General features: G+C 41.6%; 1 protein-coding gene across 1 annotated transcript; it reads right to left on the bottom strand.

Moving 5' to 3' along the window:
- Positions 1 to 278: 278 nt before the first annotated feature.
- Positions 279 to 15,446, bottom strand: vars1 (valyl-tRNA synthetase 1). The gene is made up of 29 exons (XM_040030160.1): positions 15,314 to 15,446; positions 14,433 to 14,791; positions 14,205 to 14,348; positions 13,912 to 14,113; positions 13,710 to 13,825; positions 13,040 to 13,115; positions 11,516 to 11,616; positions 11,295 to 11,422; positions 11,041 to 11,205; positions 10,872 to 10,953; positions 10,662 to 10,781; positions 7,998 to 8,106; positions 7,725 to 7,904; positions 7,426 to 7,550; positions 7,191 to 7,294; positions 6,938 to 7,096; positions 6,322 to 6,412; positions 6,087 to 6,192; positions 5,858 to 5,928; positions 5,522 to 5,647; positions 5,331 to 5,435; positions 4,748 to 4,895; positions 4,239 to 4,366; positions 3,809 to 3,964; positions 3,493 to 3,717; positions 3,249 to 3,360; positions 1,058 to 1,233; positions 541 to 690; positions 279 to 457 (listed from the first exon to the last, which is right to left on the bottom strand). The coding sequence occupies exons 2-29, from the start codon at positions 14,787 to 14,789 to the stop codon at positions 389 to 391; spliced, it is 3,831 nt and encodes a 1,276-aa protein (XP_039886094.1). The 5' UTR covers positions 14,790 to 14,791; positions 15,314 to 15,446; the 3' UTR covers positions 279 to 388.
- Positions 15,447 to 16,145: the final 699 nt, after the last annotated feature.

The raw sequence follows: 16,145 nt of genomic DNA, 5'->3' as shown, positions 1-16,145 counted from the left end.
GATTAAAAAAAATTCCTAATATTGTCAGGCCAGAAGAACTTAAGTCTTTAAAAATGCAGCCGAAGCCATTCAGGTTCATTTCCTTTCTGTGGGCACCGTCTTTCTGAACAAAGCTGTATCCTAAAATGATGCTCTTAAATGTTCTATTAAATATGCCGAATGAAAATTTGACAAGGGATTTGATTCTTTTGTTCATTATTTGATACGACTGCTCAACACTTTACAGATTTACAAGCGAGTTAGATTAATAGATTGCTTCACATCCCTGAAGACCGCTGTCTGGTACAAGAGTTTTATTCAGTATTGTCCATTATTCACTTGGGAAAAAAAAAAAGAAAATTAACATGACATGAAAAAAAAGCTGATTTTATATAAAGCTAAATAGGAATTAAATCATTTTCCTGAAGTTGTCCATGGCTTCTTTCACCTTCTCAAGCTCAATCTGGCTCTGTCGTAGCTGTGGAGAGAAAGAGGAAGTTTCTTATTTACGAGGAATTCTTACATCCTGAGAATCCTGGCGAGTCAATTTCCTTTTCCCACCTTCTCAGCATCCTGCTCCTGCACCTTCACCGGCACCTTCTCCTTGTAGTCATTCTTGCCCATCTTCTCTCTCAGTTTCTCCATCTGTTTCTCCAAATCACCTTTCTTCGTCATCAGCTTAGCCACTTCCTTCTCCACGTCAATGAGACCCTGTGGGGGGAAAAAAGAAGTGAAAATGGGAATGTCAGCTAAAACTTGTGATCCTGTTATTTTTGCTCTGTAATGGAGAAATAAAAAAAACAACAAAAAAAAAACCAACAACACTGAACTGCCATTCAGGTGGAGCAAATTTAAAAATGGCATCCCTGATAGTATAAATGCATATCTACTCATATCTATCAGGCTATTCACAGGGGAATTCACCTAATTAAAAACTTGAAAAAAGAAAACCTACATGTAAAACACTAGTGCATTCATAGTACAAGGGGTCTAAAATACACACTTAGATACACACACCTGATATAACAGACAGATGGAAGGATACAAACAGAACAGGGCAGATTATACTGGCCCTCACCTTGAGCATAAGGTTGACAGTACATCTGTCAGAAGCGATAGCCACAGCACAGCCTTCTGGGACAGGCTGGTTGGCTGTCAGAGGGATGACGGCCTGAGAATAAGACAAGGTCTGGATCTGCAGACTGTATTTCTGCACCAGGGACACTGTTGCAGAGTCTATGCACTGGAGGTAGCCTAAGAGAGGAAAATACAGATGGTAAAGGTTTCGAGCATCAGAACAGTGCATTCTTGATGAGCTGTAACTGATTCAGTGCATACACATCCTCTACATACTGGTGTGCAGTTTAATTCATTTTAATGAAGCATATTTTATAATAACAACATATGGTATGTAAATGCTTTAACATATTTTCCAATATCTGTATGCCGAAGTTGAACTATCAAGTAGGAGAGGTTGGAAAATATTATGTAAAGTAGCTGAAAACTGCTTGTTAGACTCTAATCCTTTCTTTTAATAGCAAGTTTACTTCTTTAGAGAATCAGAAACTTTTCTTGGAGACTTCTAAAGTCTTCGTGTGTTTCAGGCCAAACTCTTGTTGCTATAGTCCACTCGATCTGTCACTACAGTTGCTCCCCTCTTTAGATCTTTAAATCATTGCTTGTCATAAAACGCAGCATTACTGCCATCAGATTCAAAACTATAGTGGAATAAAAATAGATTGCTCAAAAAAATAAAATAAGGGAACACTCGATCATCCCAGTATAACATAATATCCCTAAAATTTAAGTGGCATCAATCTGTCCAGTCAGAAATTACAAACCATACAGAATCATGTTCACCTGCTTTGGTGCAAATGAAAGTTGCTGAAGAAGCAACAACAAGACAACCTCTGGAAAGGAAATGGTTTTCACAGGTGACGGCCACAGACCATTGCTCTCGCTCTATCCCTCCTGATTTTACTTGCTGCTGGTTGCATGAGTCACTGTCTACATCCCACTCAGGTTACTCAGTGAGTCCAGCTCCAGGATGGCCACATCCATACAAGAAGATTTGCAGTGTCTCTCAGACAGACACCAGGGGACACGAGGAGAGCTGGGCAACTTGGCAGCAGGACCGGTATCTGGTCCATTGTGCAGCGGAGACAGAATGACCTCCAGCAGGTTATTCAAGCACATGTTTCTAACCAAACAGTCAGAATCAGACTCTACGAGGGTGACAAGTGGGATCTCTGCTCACAGCCAAGCACCATGCAGCTCAACTGGCATCCTCCTAGGAAAACCAGAACTGGCAGGCTCGCCACTGGCATCCCATTCTCTTCACAGATGATGTTGCAGGCAGAATAACATTTGCCACAGCATCTCCAGACTATTTCATGCTTGTCACGTGCTCAGTATGAACCTGCTTTCATCTGTGAAGAGAGCAGGGCGCCAGTAGTGGACCTGCCAGTTCTGGTGCTCTCTGGCAAACTCCAATCAAGCTGCACGGAGCTGATCTGTGAGCACAAATCAGATCGCCAGATCAGGTGAACGTCGCCAGGTCCTCACATATTTTGTTTCTAACAGTTTGATCTGAAACGAGGATGTAAGTAGCCTGCTGGAGGTCATTCTGTAAGGGCTCTGGCAGTGCTCCTTGTCCCACAGAGAAGAACAGATAGCATAAGAGCCAGCTCTGCTAGTATCCCCAGGTATCACCTCCACACTGTTGAGACTGTGGTGGGGGAAGACAGCAAATCTTGTGATAACACGTATGAATGTACCGACCCGGATGAACAGGACTCAACGGGCTTCAGATACCGACTCGAGCTACCAGCAGTGACAAGGATACTAACAAAAAGCCGAACTACAGGAAACTCAACCAGGAGGGCAAAATTTTCTGTGGTCACCACCCCTCCTCCCAACTTTCTCTGTCTTTGTTGCCTCTCCAGTCCACCTGTTGTCACTTTCATCTACACCAAACCATTGTGAAGTGAATTCTAAATGGTTTGTGCTTCCTAACTGGGCAGATTAATATCCCAGAAGCTTAACTGGGACTGTAAGGTCAAGTGTTCCCTTAATTTTTCTGAGCAGTGTGCAAAAAGATTTCCATGTGAAGCTGGCAGGCTTGTATGAACATGCTGAATTGAGCTCATTTCCAACTGTAAGTACAGCATTGAACAGACATGCTGGTTAATTTCCACATGAAAATAGATGAAATATGAACTAAAAATTATTTTTAGCATCACTTTTAGAATTTATTTTGTGTGTCTTACAGTCAGCTCTGGTCTTGGTTAGATTGTAGTCAGCCCTGAGCGATCGGATCGTCTTGACAATGGTCATTATGAACTCCATGTCGCGGTCCACCTCCTCACTGTTCCAGCAGAACTACAACAAATCACAGGGAAAAAATATATTTGCAAAAAACACAAAACAGCACTCTCCACAAAAAAACTTTTTAAGGCTATTTGAGCATCAGTAAGATTCAGCACAAGCTGCCCCCCCCCTTCTTTTTCTCACCTCTTCGGTGGTGGGATATGATGTGACGCAGATGCTGGGAGGATCGCTCTGAGGTTTTCTTCGTGGTAACCTCTGATAGAGCTCCTCAGTGACGAAGGGCATCAAGGGAGACAGCAGGCGTAGACCAACCTCTAGACAGGTGTAAAGGGTCTGTCTGCACACCAGGGCTTGTCTCTGGCTCGTGCTGTCTTCCTCTGCTTTACTGAATACTGGTTTCACACTTTCCTGGAAAACAAGACGAGAGAAAGGAAAAGATAAGGAGGAAGTGGAACTTTCATGAGACTCTGGGCTGCTCAGTCGCCTACAAGATCCTTACCAGGTAGATGTCACAGAGCTCGTACAGCCAGAAGTTGTAGATGGCGGTGGTGATGGTCGGGAAGTCGTAGGCCTTGAAGCCGGCGTCACAGAGTGTAACAGCGGCGCTCAGCCTGGACAGAATCCACCTGTCAGATACGCTCTCCTCTCCAGATAACTGAGAGGATCGACAGAAGTGTAAAAAAGAAAAAAGAAAAAGAGAGATCTTTAGATTCAGGCAACACAACCCCGCACCAGGTATGTCCCAAATGTCAATGTGTGCAAATCTACGAATACAAATCATGGCAAACTAAACCCCCAAACAAACACTGTTTTGTTTTGAAACAGAGATTTGGTCAAAATGTGTTACGCATGTAACTCGAGGAATATCAATAAGCACGGAACAGACTTTGTTTATGTTCTGTATCCTTCATCTGTTCCCTTGGTCTCACCTGGACTTTCTCTGATGGTACAAAGTTGTCTCCTAGAGTCTTCATGGCAAACTTCACAGCATTCCACAGTTTGTTGCAGAAGTGACGGTAGCCCAGGATGCGGTTGACATCCAGGTTGATATCCCTACCTGCGAGATTCAGAAATGAAGATTTCAGTAAATACCAAAGAACGACTCCAGTGGAAATCAAGCTGTATACTTGTTATACTTGTTAAAATGTGGTTTTCTATCTGCTAGAAGAATTATCATGAGTGAAAATGGCATTAGTGGCCATAGCTGTGGGTACTATAGCATTGGTCTGATGAAAGAAAAGGTGCAGATCTACACCAAAGTCATTTTCAGGCATAAAGGGATTCATTTACCTGAAACACTCATGAATGTCTACTTCTGATTGACAGAGATCAGCTTTATCGTTTGTAATTAATGTATATTAGTGAATTTCAAACACTGGTCATTAAAAGGAATCTAAGAAGAAAAACAGGACAAACAAGGAAGACGTAAAAAGTTCACCTTGGCTGGTGTAAGCACACAGAGCAAACCGGAGAGCATCTGTGCCACACTCTGGGATGCCATTTGGGTAGTCTGACTTCTGGCCCTGCTGCGCTCTCTCCACCTCCACAGGATCCAAGTTGCTGTCCATCAGCTGGGCATGAAGACCCTAGAGGATGGAGAGTAAGAGGACGAGGGAGGTTTTCAACAATTTTCTCTTTTCATCTTCAGAATATGAGACCTCCTTCGACTGCCTGATGTTTAAACTGGCCAGGGAGGAAAGGACCTTCAGAGGGAAAACATTCAGGGTTAAGCTTAGTTTACAAGTCCTTCAGTGCCCTCTAGAGGACAGGTCCGTTTCATCTGACTGAACAATTTCCCCGCAGCTGGTGAAGAGATTGATGGACTCAATAAAAGCTTGTTGGAAGCAGAAAGAGGTGCTTAATAAAGTTTATATAAGAGTAAGGGCCTCAAGGGACCCATAAGAGCATGGTGACTATGTAAAAGACAACCCAAACAGATGGGAGAAAAGAGTATGTATATTTATGTTTGCCTAAGTGTTTGTGTGTATCTGAGCGTGGATTAAAGGCTGATTAGGCTTTACCTCCAGGGAGATCCCTGTAATGACGTCTAGAGGGTCGATAACGTTGCCCAGAGACTTGCTCATCTTCCTTCCGTGAGCATCACGTACCACTGCGTGCAGATAAACCTGAAAAATGAAACGAAAACATCAGTGAGTCATGTAGTACAAATATCACATCCTGCTGTGTCAGTGTCGTGGGTGACTGGTCTCACCTCTTTGAAGGGCAGCTTGCCTGTCAGTTTGAGACCCATCATCACCATGCGGGCAACCCAGAAGAACAGGATGTCATGGCCCGTCTCCAACAAGGTGCCGGGGTAAAACACCTGCAGGTCCTCATTCTAGAACCAACGACAACAAACACATTGGGAAAAACACAGAATGATTAATATTTTAGGAGGGTTTTTTCTTTTATACTATGAAACCAGAAATCAGGTATTAACGTTTCCATGTTTCTCTTTTCTATTCTGCTTAAGGTATTCTTTCAGTCTACTGAAACAATGTGCCCTCTGTGTCAGCAGAAAGAAAGTCATTTAACCTCAGTGTTTTACCTCATTAGGCCAGCCGAAGATAGAAAAGGGGAAAATGCCAGACGAGAACCAAGTGTCCAGAACGTCCTCGTCTGAAACGCAGGAGCAAAAGTTATCTAATCTGCATGAATATGGAGTAGAATTAATTAAATTAGGCGAATGTGTGTGTTGGCGCATTATGAAGTTATTAGATAACTTTACAATAATTGTGCTACGGAAAAGTGCCAAATTAAAAACAGCTAAATCTCACCCTGTCTGAGGGTAATTTTGTCTGCAGACACATTAAAGCGTTTCGCCGCCTTCTCCCTGGCCTCTTCCTCTGATCTCCCACTCACCCAGTAATGACCGTCCATGTCCTGCAGGCAAAAGAACAGAAGAAGAAATAAATCAGGGAAACAGACAATGACATGCACGATACGGATGCAGCTTTTATCTGTCATCTGAAGTCCTCCAGACCTTGACAACAAAAAGAGAAGTCATCTTACCTCTCCTGGTTTCACAGACGGATCGTTGACAGTGATGAAGTAAGCAGGAATACGGTGACCCCACCACAGCTGCCGAGAGATACACCAATCCCTGAAAAAGAAGACAGAGAGACGGATGTGAAAATGAACTCTGTGCACACTTTCTGATAATCATCTCCTTTCTAGACCTGAACCAATTTGTTCACTAATAGGTGAGGCGATGGCAGAAAATTAACTGGCATCAATTTTAATAATTGATAATGTAATATATTCTTTTTTTAATTAAACTTTCTCCGGTTCTGGCTCATCACTTTCTATTAACTGATTTCCTTTTATCCTGTGTGATGAGAAATCAAATATCTTCGAGCTTAAACAAGCTTGTTTCTGAGAAAATTTCATCTGTTTTAAATAACATATTAATCAAATAGCCAAGGAAATATTCTGCCAATTAACTGATAACAAAAAGACTTTCAATTGTAGCCCAACTACAGTAAAGTTAATATTTCCTACACTGAAATTGACACCTTTTCTCAAGATTTCTGTTTAAATGCCTAAAACTGCAGAAACCAAAAGTGTCAAAATGCTTAAACTAAAAGCTTAAAACTAAAAAAATAAACAATCAGGAAGCAGTATTTACTTAATGTTGTCCAGCCAGTTGAACCATGTTTTGAGATGGTGGTCAGGGATGATTTTGAGCCTGCCTTCTCTGACAGCATCAGCAGCCTCCTTGCCCATATCTCTGCAGTCCACATACCACTGGGGCTTCAGCAGCGGCTCCACAATGTCCTTGGAACGGCTGATAGGGAACACGCACAATGGGGCTTAAAGGAATACAGATAAAGGAAGCTCAAACAAAAACAACCCATGTCCAGCTTGTGCACAAATTTTACCTGCAAACTGGGACAACCATAGGGTTGTCTTTGATCTCTTTAAACTGGCCTCTGTCTTTGAGAGCCTGAAGCACTGCTTTCCTGGCCTCAAAACGCTTCATGCCCTGGGGAGGGAAGGACGAGTTAAAAATAAAAAATTCTGAAAAATAAGATAGCCTCATGAAGCAAACTATGAGAAAGCGTGACTTTAGTGTCACACACTGCAGGGGGGAAGGACGATAATGAGACACTATACCAAGAAGGGAGGAGGCACGTTAATGAGCAGGCCATTTTCATCCAAGATGTTGATGAAGGCCAGATTGTGTCTCTCTCCAACCTCGTAGTCATTATGGTCATGAGCCGGGGTGATTTTGACAGCGCCTGAACAGAAAATGGTGCAGAGAGACAGGCCAAGCAGAGAACAAGGGAAAAAAGAAAAAAAAGAACAATTGTAATGAGGCAAGTGGCTGGGCTTAACGACTTGTTATGATTACTTATTCTCGGCACACTGTAGACCTGCAGCTATGACATCTTTTTTCTGTACCCCAGGCCTACCTGTTCCAAAGCTCATGTCCACAAAGTCATCAAAGACTATGGGCATCTTGCGGTCACAGAAAGGATGAAGAACCATTTTTCCTTTCAGATGCTGATATCTGGCGTCGGCAGGGTGAACGGCTACTGCGGTGTCTCCAAGCATAGTCTCAATACGAGTCGTGGCCACGATCACCTCCTCATCTGAAGGACAGAGAAAGAACAAGGAGACCTGTATCGTAACAGCAGCACAAAGTGTCTTTGTTAACATTTTTTGCTTTCCATAAATTTACATACCAGATCCATCCACCTTGTAGGCAAAAGACACCAAGACCCCAAACTCAATTTTCTCCTTGTAACCAGGCACAGGCAAAAGAGTCCTGCCAGCGAGCTCCTTTTTATCCACCTGAAAACCGAAAAATACATTTAATCAAGAGGGCACACAATGCCTGGCACTGCCAAAATGGCTCTGTTACCATTACAGCCTAATAACAGGGTTATCAGTGGAGCCTTTTTCAGGGTATTTATTCTGTTCATGCAGTCACACATTTATACAAAAAAGCCTAACAAAATAAGCAAGAGCCCTTAAATGCAAAAGTGTTTCATTTTGTATTCACACGAGCAGGAACTTGCATGAATTACCACATTACACAAAGTAAAGATACAATATCTCATCACAGTAAGTAGTACAAAGAATCGAAGAGTCTTTCATCAATACTTCATATTTCAGACATAATTCTGTAGTTAATCTAAAGGTTTGTGCTGATATCCAGTCCTAGTAATCAGTGGGTGATATTACCTAATGTAACATTGCTTCATCAGTCTGTTAAAAGAACGCAACTCTATCATCGAGATGTGATTCAGTTTTATGCTAATGTTCCTCACGGCTTCATTAAGACATTCTCACATCATTATGAGAACGAGCTGCAGTGCTCACGCCACATTTACCATATTTGGAAAGCACATCTAATGCCATGAAATGCACGAGCTCAGGGACATCATACCATAACACTTGTACTGTATTATGATGGTTAATTTGATCATTAAGAGACGCCACATCCAATATCTGGCTATGGAATAAACATCCATACACTCAAACTAATATTAAACTGTAGCTTAGAAATGGAGCAACAGTAACAAACTTCATCTCCTGTTAATACTGTTCATTGACTTTACTAATCAGGACTTCAGATGGGTGAACTTTTATCTCTTTCCCCCATGACGACAACATTTGACAACCTTCCTAGTACCCTTAACAATTAGTCTGACACCTCATACATCAATAAAGATGTAGTTTGGCAACCGAGTAGCTGCATAGGTGGAGACCATCCTCACTATCTTCTGATGCAGAGCCAGTCATTTTGTTCTATAAGCAGGTGTGAAATATCACAGAACCTGCTCAGCTCAGGAAAGAGCTTCAAAGGTTACAAGGTAGTATTAGCAGCCAATAAATGTGAAATGAGTGAAGGCAGGTCTGTGTACACCTGCATGTAAAGGCATGCTGATGGTGTCTTTGGGCTCTGTGTGATGTATCTGGACCAGTGCTGCTGGTCCTTGACATATATCATATAGTTTCATAAAGGAGCGGCTTTGAAGTTTCCTCTTTGTCACAGCCACAGATCGCCGGACTCACTCTTATGTGCGGTTACTAATTTGTTCTGACAAGTCAGTGCAGACCCCTGTTACTGTTCACCAGCCTGTTTTCTTCTGCTTCATCCACAACAGAGTAATTCACGACAGCCATTTCAAAAACTGGGCAGTCTGCTTTGTGCCTCCTCCTTGTTTGTTAGCTTTTAGGGTTGCGTGTTGCCTGGTGTGAAAGATTAACTGCACCTAGAAGGGCTTTCATGTTCCTGACTGTTATTTTTTTGTTCTGTAACCTTTTTTTGTCTGAGTCCAAGTTGAAAAACCTCCAGGAGAGCATCTTGCTTGCAGTCCTATTTTATTTTTTTGCAAAACAGTAAAACCTTTAACCCATACTCGATAACTTTGTTAACCCTCACTAAACCTCTTTCCGCCTGGTTAGTTATTATTGATCCCCCTATTAAGTTGGGGTGGTATCATTTGTTTGGCATAAGTTTGATTTGAGCAGAGTGTACCAGACTTGGTACATTTTTTTCCTCAGGGTAACTGTTCATGGGGGAGTTCACAATATAATCATGTTTCAATGAGCTTAGCAAATCCACAAGATGCATGTGAGACAGCTCCATTTATATTCTTTATATACTTGTCTGTGAATGTCAATCCTAGTATGAGTACCACTGCGGATAGAGGTGGGACACGCCAGACACCCCCCAATGCAACATCACAATACTTAACTCACAATAGGATATTAGTGTGACTTCCAACATTTATCGATATGTTGAATGTTAAAGTAATATATATTGTAATTTATGACCCTTTTTTCAACTGTAAATTGCAGTCAGTCCAAGTCAGACTGCAACTGTTTACACAAAGCTCGCCTCCTATCAGACACCTGTGCAATTAGCTTGCGATCAAATATGGTTGTGCAACACCCTCAACCTCTTGGCAACCATTTAGTCATCACAAGTTGAAATCTGCCAGAATGTGAAATAATTCAATTTAACCTCCAGGTAGCCACCAATTTATTTGTAGATGTGTCACGTTTTTATTTGTGTGACTGAGCTTTCAGCTTGTCTTGAATTAGGAGATAGTTTTGTCAGTTTACGCATGTTTTGTTTTTTTTGGTTCAGCCAATTTAATCTAAGTTTTCTCGGCTAACATTACCTCAGGGTGTGGTGCACCCTGAGCACCGCTGTTCATATCAATGCGAAAGTATTTTAAATATTTCATTAAACATCAATATTTGTTGTCCCTGTATTGATCCAATGTTGCCATGGAAAATATCTCAGTGTATCAATATTCCCCCCACTTGCAGTTGTCTTGTGGTGAAAAAAGGTCCCGAAAATGAGACACACAGCTTAACGCAGAGTGACTTGCCTCTATGTCAGAGATGGCAGAGTTCAGTGTACAGGACCAGTTGACCAGCCTCTTGCTCCTGTAGATCACTCCCTCATCGTGCATGCGGATAAAGGCCTCTTGGACTGCATAGGAAAGTTTCTAGAGGAGCCCAGGTAAACAGAAAAATTTTATTTTTAACTATTATTGAACACAAAATTTCCCACACTTCAAAGATTTTAGAAACCTTACAGGATCCATAGTGAAGCAAGCTCTGTCCCAGTCCAGGGAAGAGCCCAGTTTCTTCAGCTGATGGTAGATCCGGTCTCCCTTCCTACAAGGGATAAAAAGAAATATTGTGGTGTTTTTCCAATTTAAGATTGTTTAAATCTTCGCTTTTCCTGCTACTTCTTTTACTTACTCATTCTTCCATTTCCAGACTTCCCGGATAAAGTTTTCCCTGCCCAAGTCATGACGGCTCATGCCCTTCTCTCTCATCAGCTTTTTCTCCACCACCACCTGGGTCGCAATGCCAGCGTGGTCACAGCCCGGGTTCCACAGGGTGGTCTCACCTCGCATCCTGTGCCTGCACAGACCGGATGGGAGATTAGCTCAAACATATTAGCAGAGAGAAATTTCATCAGTTAACAAAAGAATTATAGTTTATTAAATTACCATCTGGTCAGACAGTCTTGGATGGCGTTGGTGAGGGCGTGACCCAGGTGAAGTGATCCTGTCACATTAGGTGGAGGGATGCACATCATGAAGATGCCCTTAGCATTTTCCTCACTAATACTCTTCCTCTACAGAATATAGTGACAGACAGGTTATTTGAAGCTAAAATTATCAATTAAAAATCTAATTCAGGACCATTTTTATAATATCTGAGGACTTACCCCATACTCGGGCTTGAAGAAGCCCTGCTTCTCCCACCACGGATACCAGGCAGCCTCCACATACTGAGGACTGTACGAGTCAGGAAGTGGACTAACAACATCTGGCAGCAAAGGTGAGGAAAAGGTTCAGTAAAGCATCTGAAGCTCACTCAAGTGAAATGCTGAAAAAACTACTAATATCACAGCCTGAAAAGAAGGTGCACTTTTTTAAAACACATCATCACTCAGTGGAATAATAAACCTCTAATGAATAAAAAAAGCTGCAAAACCCAGAAGGACTAAACGTAAAGGTCAACAAAGCACAATAATACACACATAATATACGATGAGAAGTATGAAGACACTTGGATGTTAAGCTTTCTAGCATACATACGAATATCAAATCCTGAAGCCTAGAATCTGTTCCCCTAAATCTAAAGAATACTGTGGTTGTCTAACCTATGTGTCTTTTATTTTACACAGCACCTACTTGGTGAAATGTCAACATTTATCTAAAAACTAAAAACTGTGGCGTGACCACAGGCCTGAGCTACAAAGCAGGATTTGGTGCTTACTGAAGCAACTTTAGGGTTAAACCTGGATTTTCTGGGTAATGACAGTGGTTAACTTGTGATGGGATGGCGCATCACCATGGTAACTTCTGCTGCAGATCCATCTTGTTATAAAGGAAGTTAAGTTCAAGAGAGGGGGTCAATTGGTACAAAACTACCACCCACTGATCAATCAATTCTCCGGAAAATAGTGGTACCATTAACGTGGACCTCGTGCCCAAACAGCAGGAGGGTCTATTTTATCCAGCTTTACTTCCTGCCTTTAAAAAGCCTTTACTGACATAGTGCAGACACACACACACCTCTATAAACTAACTTGATTGACAGTGGGGGGTTTTAAATACTAGGCCACAGCTTAAATCATTTAATGTGCTTTTGGTATCAGACACGTCACACTTGTAATGCTTTTAGCCCACACTGTTTGAACTTTGCATATTTTTCAGATATTACAGTCTTTGTTGTTTTGCTGCCAACAGACCTGTCAGTGTTGTTTCCCCTTTCCTGCCCTACTCTCCTACTTTGCTCGTCAATTCCCTCTTTATCAGGTCCAGTCATTAATGACTGTTCTGCCTCTAACTAAAGGACCTTGTTCTACCAGACCAAGCAGCTCTCCAACATCTTCAGATCTCCACTTCCTTCTTTCTTTTAAGATGGAAGTACTGGTAGACTGTCTTTTGCAGTTTTATTTGTTGGTTTACTTTTTTACCTCATTAGTTTAGGGAGAGAAGCTCTTGGTCCTACAGCCCACTGACCCTAATTTGTTCCACTTTTTTTTGCCAGGCCATTTCCTCTGTTTTATTTTCTGTTTAAATTAAGCAGCTTGAAACTTAGGTGTGGCTTCCGCTTTACAGGTTGTGGTCACTGAGATAAGGTAACTTTAAAGTGCAAGCTCCAGGGAAGCTTGCCTGGAACACTAAGTTACGTGGAATGTGCTTACAGTACACAAATCAACTCAAGCATAGTGAACACTCACCTTTTTTTTCTCCAGCAGGGGTGGTGATGTTATATGTAATCACTCCCAGTTCCTTCTTCTCAGGCTTGGCCTTTTTCTGAGAAAAAAAAAGCAGAAGAAAAAAAAACATGAGAGACTTTGAAATAGTAATGTCTTCAGTGACTGTGTTACTATCAACTACGAATCAGATGGCTAGCTCAGGGTCGACCTTTCGAATTTTCAATTTCAAATTTTTGTGTTCTGTACATTCTGTTTTTCTTACAGGTGAGGCAGTTAGCGATAAATTGTACTCTGTCCTTTTATGATGTCTTCCCCTATCACCCTCCTCCCCCTTTTCCCCCCATATCCTGCCTTAGACATTGTCATACTGTACACCACATACAATGTAATAACTGAAATGGCATGAACAGAAATGAAGAAATAAACAGATAAGCTCTGAACAAGAGCAGTCTATGGAGAATTTATACAGCTGATCACAGTGCATTGAGATCATAATTTTGACAGAACACAGCAGGACTAAAAATAGAAAAACAAGAAAGTGCTTGTATGAATTTAATATGTTATATAAATCACTTTCACTTTCAAGTAGAGTAGAAAAGCACTACATAAGAACAGATGATTTACCATGGATATTTGCAATTTTCAAAACTTCACAAATGAATTTCTCTTTGTACATGTTGGGTATTTATACCTCAGATGGCGGCTGTGTCTTTTTCTTTGCTTCCATTTCTTTCTTCTGTTGGAATTTTTCAAGCTTTTCTCTCTTCTTTGCTTCTTTCTTCAGCTGGGCCTCCGTCTTCGGTGGGCCTGAGAGAGGAAACATCACAATGGCATGAGATACTGTACATTACATTCTGCTAATACTTATCAAGTGATTCGTTGAAGTTCCTAACCATTTGCTGGAGCGCCGGGAGAGTCAGCAGCAGGACTGCCATTAACAGCATTTGTAGCAGCATTTGTTTTTGGTGTGACTGGGACCATCTTTTCACAAAGAACGATCTCCCCCAGTACCTTCAGGAACTGTGGCTGATTAATGCAGGTCGTGAACCATCTGGTAACATTCGTTACAGCCTTCCTGTCTGATGGCTCCAATGCCTGAATATTTATAAAAGCATAATAAAGCTTGTCTGTTCAGAAGCTATGCAGAAAAACCTGTTAGACAGAAAGTGTAGCGCAGCACACATACATATTTGAAGGGGAGTAAAACCGCTGTAGCTACAGCCATATCAGCCAGGGTAATGCTCTCTCCCACCAGGTAGGTTCTTGGTGCCAAAGCCTGATCGAGAACCTTAAGAACACGCATCAGCTCTGCACGGGAACTCTGCTGGAGCTGAGAATGCACAAAGAGTAGGAGAATACATTTTTACATGAACAAATCAGACACACGTTCAGGTCCAAGGAAGCTTTTAAATACCTTCTTATCCACTCCTGTCACCCCCATCAGAGGGAAGACCACAGCACACGACACTGGGGTGAGCTCATTGTCTGCAAAGCTGAGCCACTGCCACACCTGGCTCTGCTGCTTAGCATCCAGACCAGCCCTCTTTCCCTGAAAGGCTAAGTACCATGACACAGCAGTGGCCCCGCTCACTAGAGAGTCACCATCCCCAGCGGCGGCCAGCACCAGGGCTGGTCTGGAGTGGGCGTTCAGAGATGCAGGAGGGTCCTCTGTGATGATCTGCGGCCGGGAGGACGGTCCATATTCTGCAGCTAAGAGAGCCAGAAGGCTCCTGAAGTCATCAGGGTGAGGAGACACGTAGAGAGTGGTCATCTCTGGTGAAGACACATTCAGGTTGCATGAAGTAAGAGAGAAACATTCATTTTGTTGCTGTAATTGAGCATTTCCTTATCAGACTGGATGGGTGTGTTTGCTGGCAGAAACACTGTTATGCCAAACTTCATGCCACTCAAGGGGCATGTCCAGAAGGTGTGTCAAGTTTTTTTTGTTTTTTTAAAGCAAACTGTTTTAAACATATTTAATAAAATCAGCTTTAAGCATGTCACAGTGGGTATCAGATTAGCTTTAAAAAGGATAGGTATGCTAGCCCGTTAGCTCTTTGTTTCACTTTCTGCAGCTCTGAGCCGTGGCACCTGTCAAACTGATGAAAACTCATGCAAGCAGGCTAGTTAGCTTAAGCTAACAAGTCAAACTGAAAGAAGTTTTTCTTCAGCAGCTCCAGCGTGAACTTTAATAAACCTTTATTCAAGCTGCCACAACTTTAAATTCACCAGAAAGTAAGCGTCTAAGAAACCTGCGGCTTGCTATTAAAATGTTTTAAAGCGAGTCCTGCGTACCTTTGAATGAAACAGACAGAGACGTCAGCTCAGTTAGCACACACACACAGCCACATGAATGCCCGTCTGATGCAATGAAACTGCAACGACGAGTTCCGGGTTTCAGCCGTCGCTTCCGGCACAAAACGGAAGTCATGTTATCTACAACCCATTGACGAGAACAGATCAGCAACAACTACCACTGAAGGTATTTTAATCAGCGATCGGTGATTAGATTAGATTACATTAGATTAGCAACGCCACTGTGTAAAGATATTAAATTAAAAATTAAAGAACCTGCATTTAAAAAGTCTTATTAAAGCTGTTAAAACTGCTAATAAAAGCAATTTAAAAGCAGTTTAATAAAAAGTTAAAGTATGATGACGATGATAGTGATTATTATTAGTAGTAGTAGTTGTAGTACATAACTATTATATCAAATCAGCTAATAGTAAGAAAATGATAATAAGCAAGTATTTATTTAAAAAAAAAAGAAAGAAAATACAATCAGTTGACTGAATTTAATTACACACACACATATATTCAAATTTAAATACATTGACACACATAATGACTCTTACACTTTACCTTCCACCTTTAGCCCCTGGTACTCTATTGTTTCGCGCTCCTTCCTCCAAATGTTGCTATTTCGACTGTTATACTCAATCACTACAATGTCTGTTGATATATATATTACACCAAAACAATATATTTGCATGCAAATAGGCATAACAAATGTTTTATATCTCATGTGCCCTCGATAATAAAAATGTATCTGTGGTAGAGAGTCATCTTGCAGGTTAGGTTATATATTAGCTTTGCTTTCATCGTCATTTAGTATAAATAACGCAGT

This window comes from Simochromis diagramma, unplaced genomic scaffold, assembly GCF_900408965.1.
Source record: "Simochromis diagramma unplaced genomic scaffold, fSimDia1.1 OVJJ01000361.1, whole genome shotgun sequence".
NCBI lineage: Eukaryota > Metazoa > Chordata > Actinopteri > Cichliformes > Cichlidae > Simochromis > Simochromis diagramma.
The sequence above is the reverse complement of the archived record's forward strand: the minus strand, read 5'-3'. Positions and strand labels throughout refer to the sequence as shown.

Excerpts from the sequence above, each read along its gene's own strand:
- vars1 (XM_040030160.1), bottom strand. The coding sequence starts at position 14,789 with ATGACCACTCTCTACGTGTCTCCTCACCCTGATGACTTCAGGAGCCTT. Across the intron at positions 11,423-11,515 it reads TCTTCAAGCCCGAGTATGGG|AGGAAGAGTATTAGTGAGGA; the intron begins GTAAGTCCTCAG and ends TATATTCTGTAG. Across the intron at positions 11,206-11,294 it reads CAAGACTGTCTGACCAGATG|GCACAGGATGCGAGGTGAGA; the intron begins GTAATTTAATAA and ends CGGTCTGTGCAG.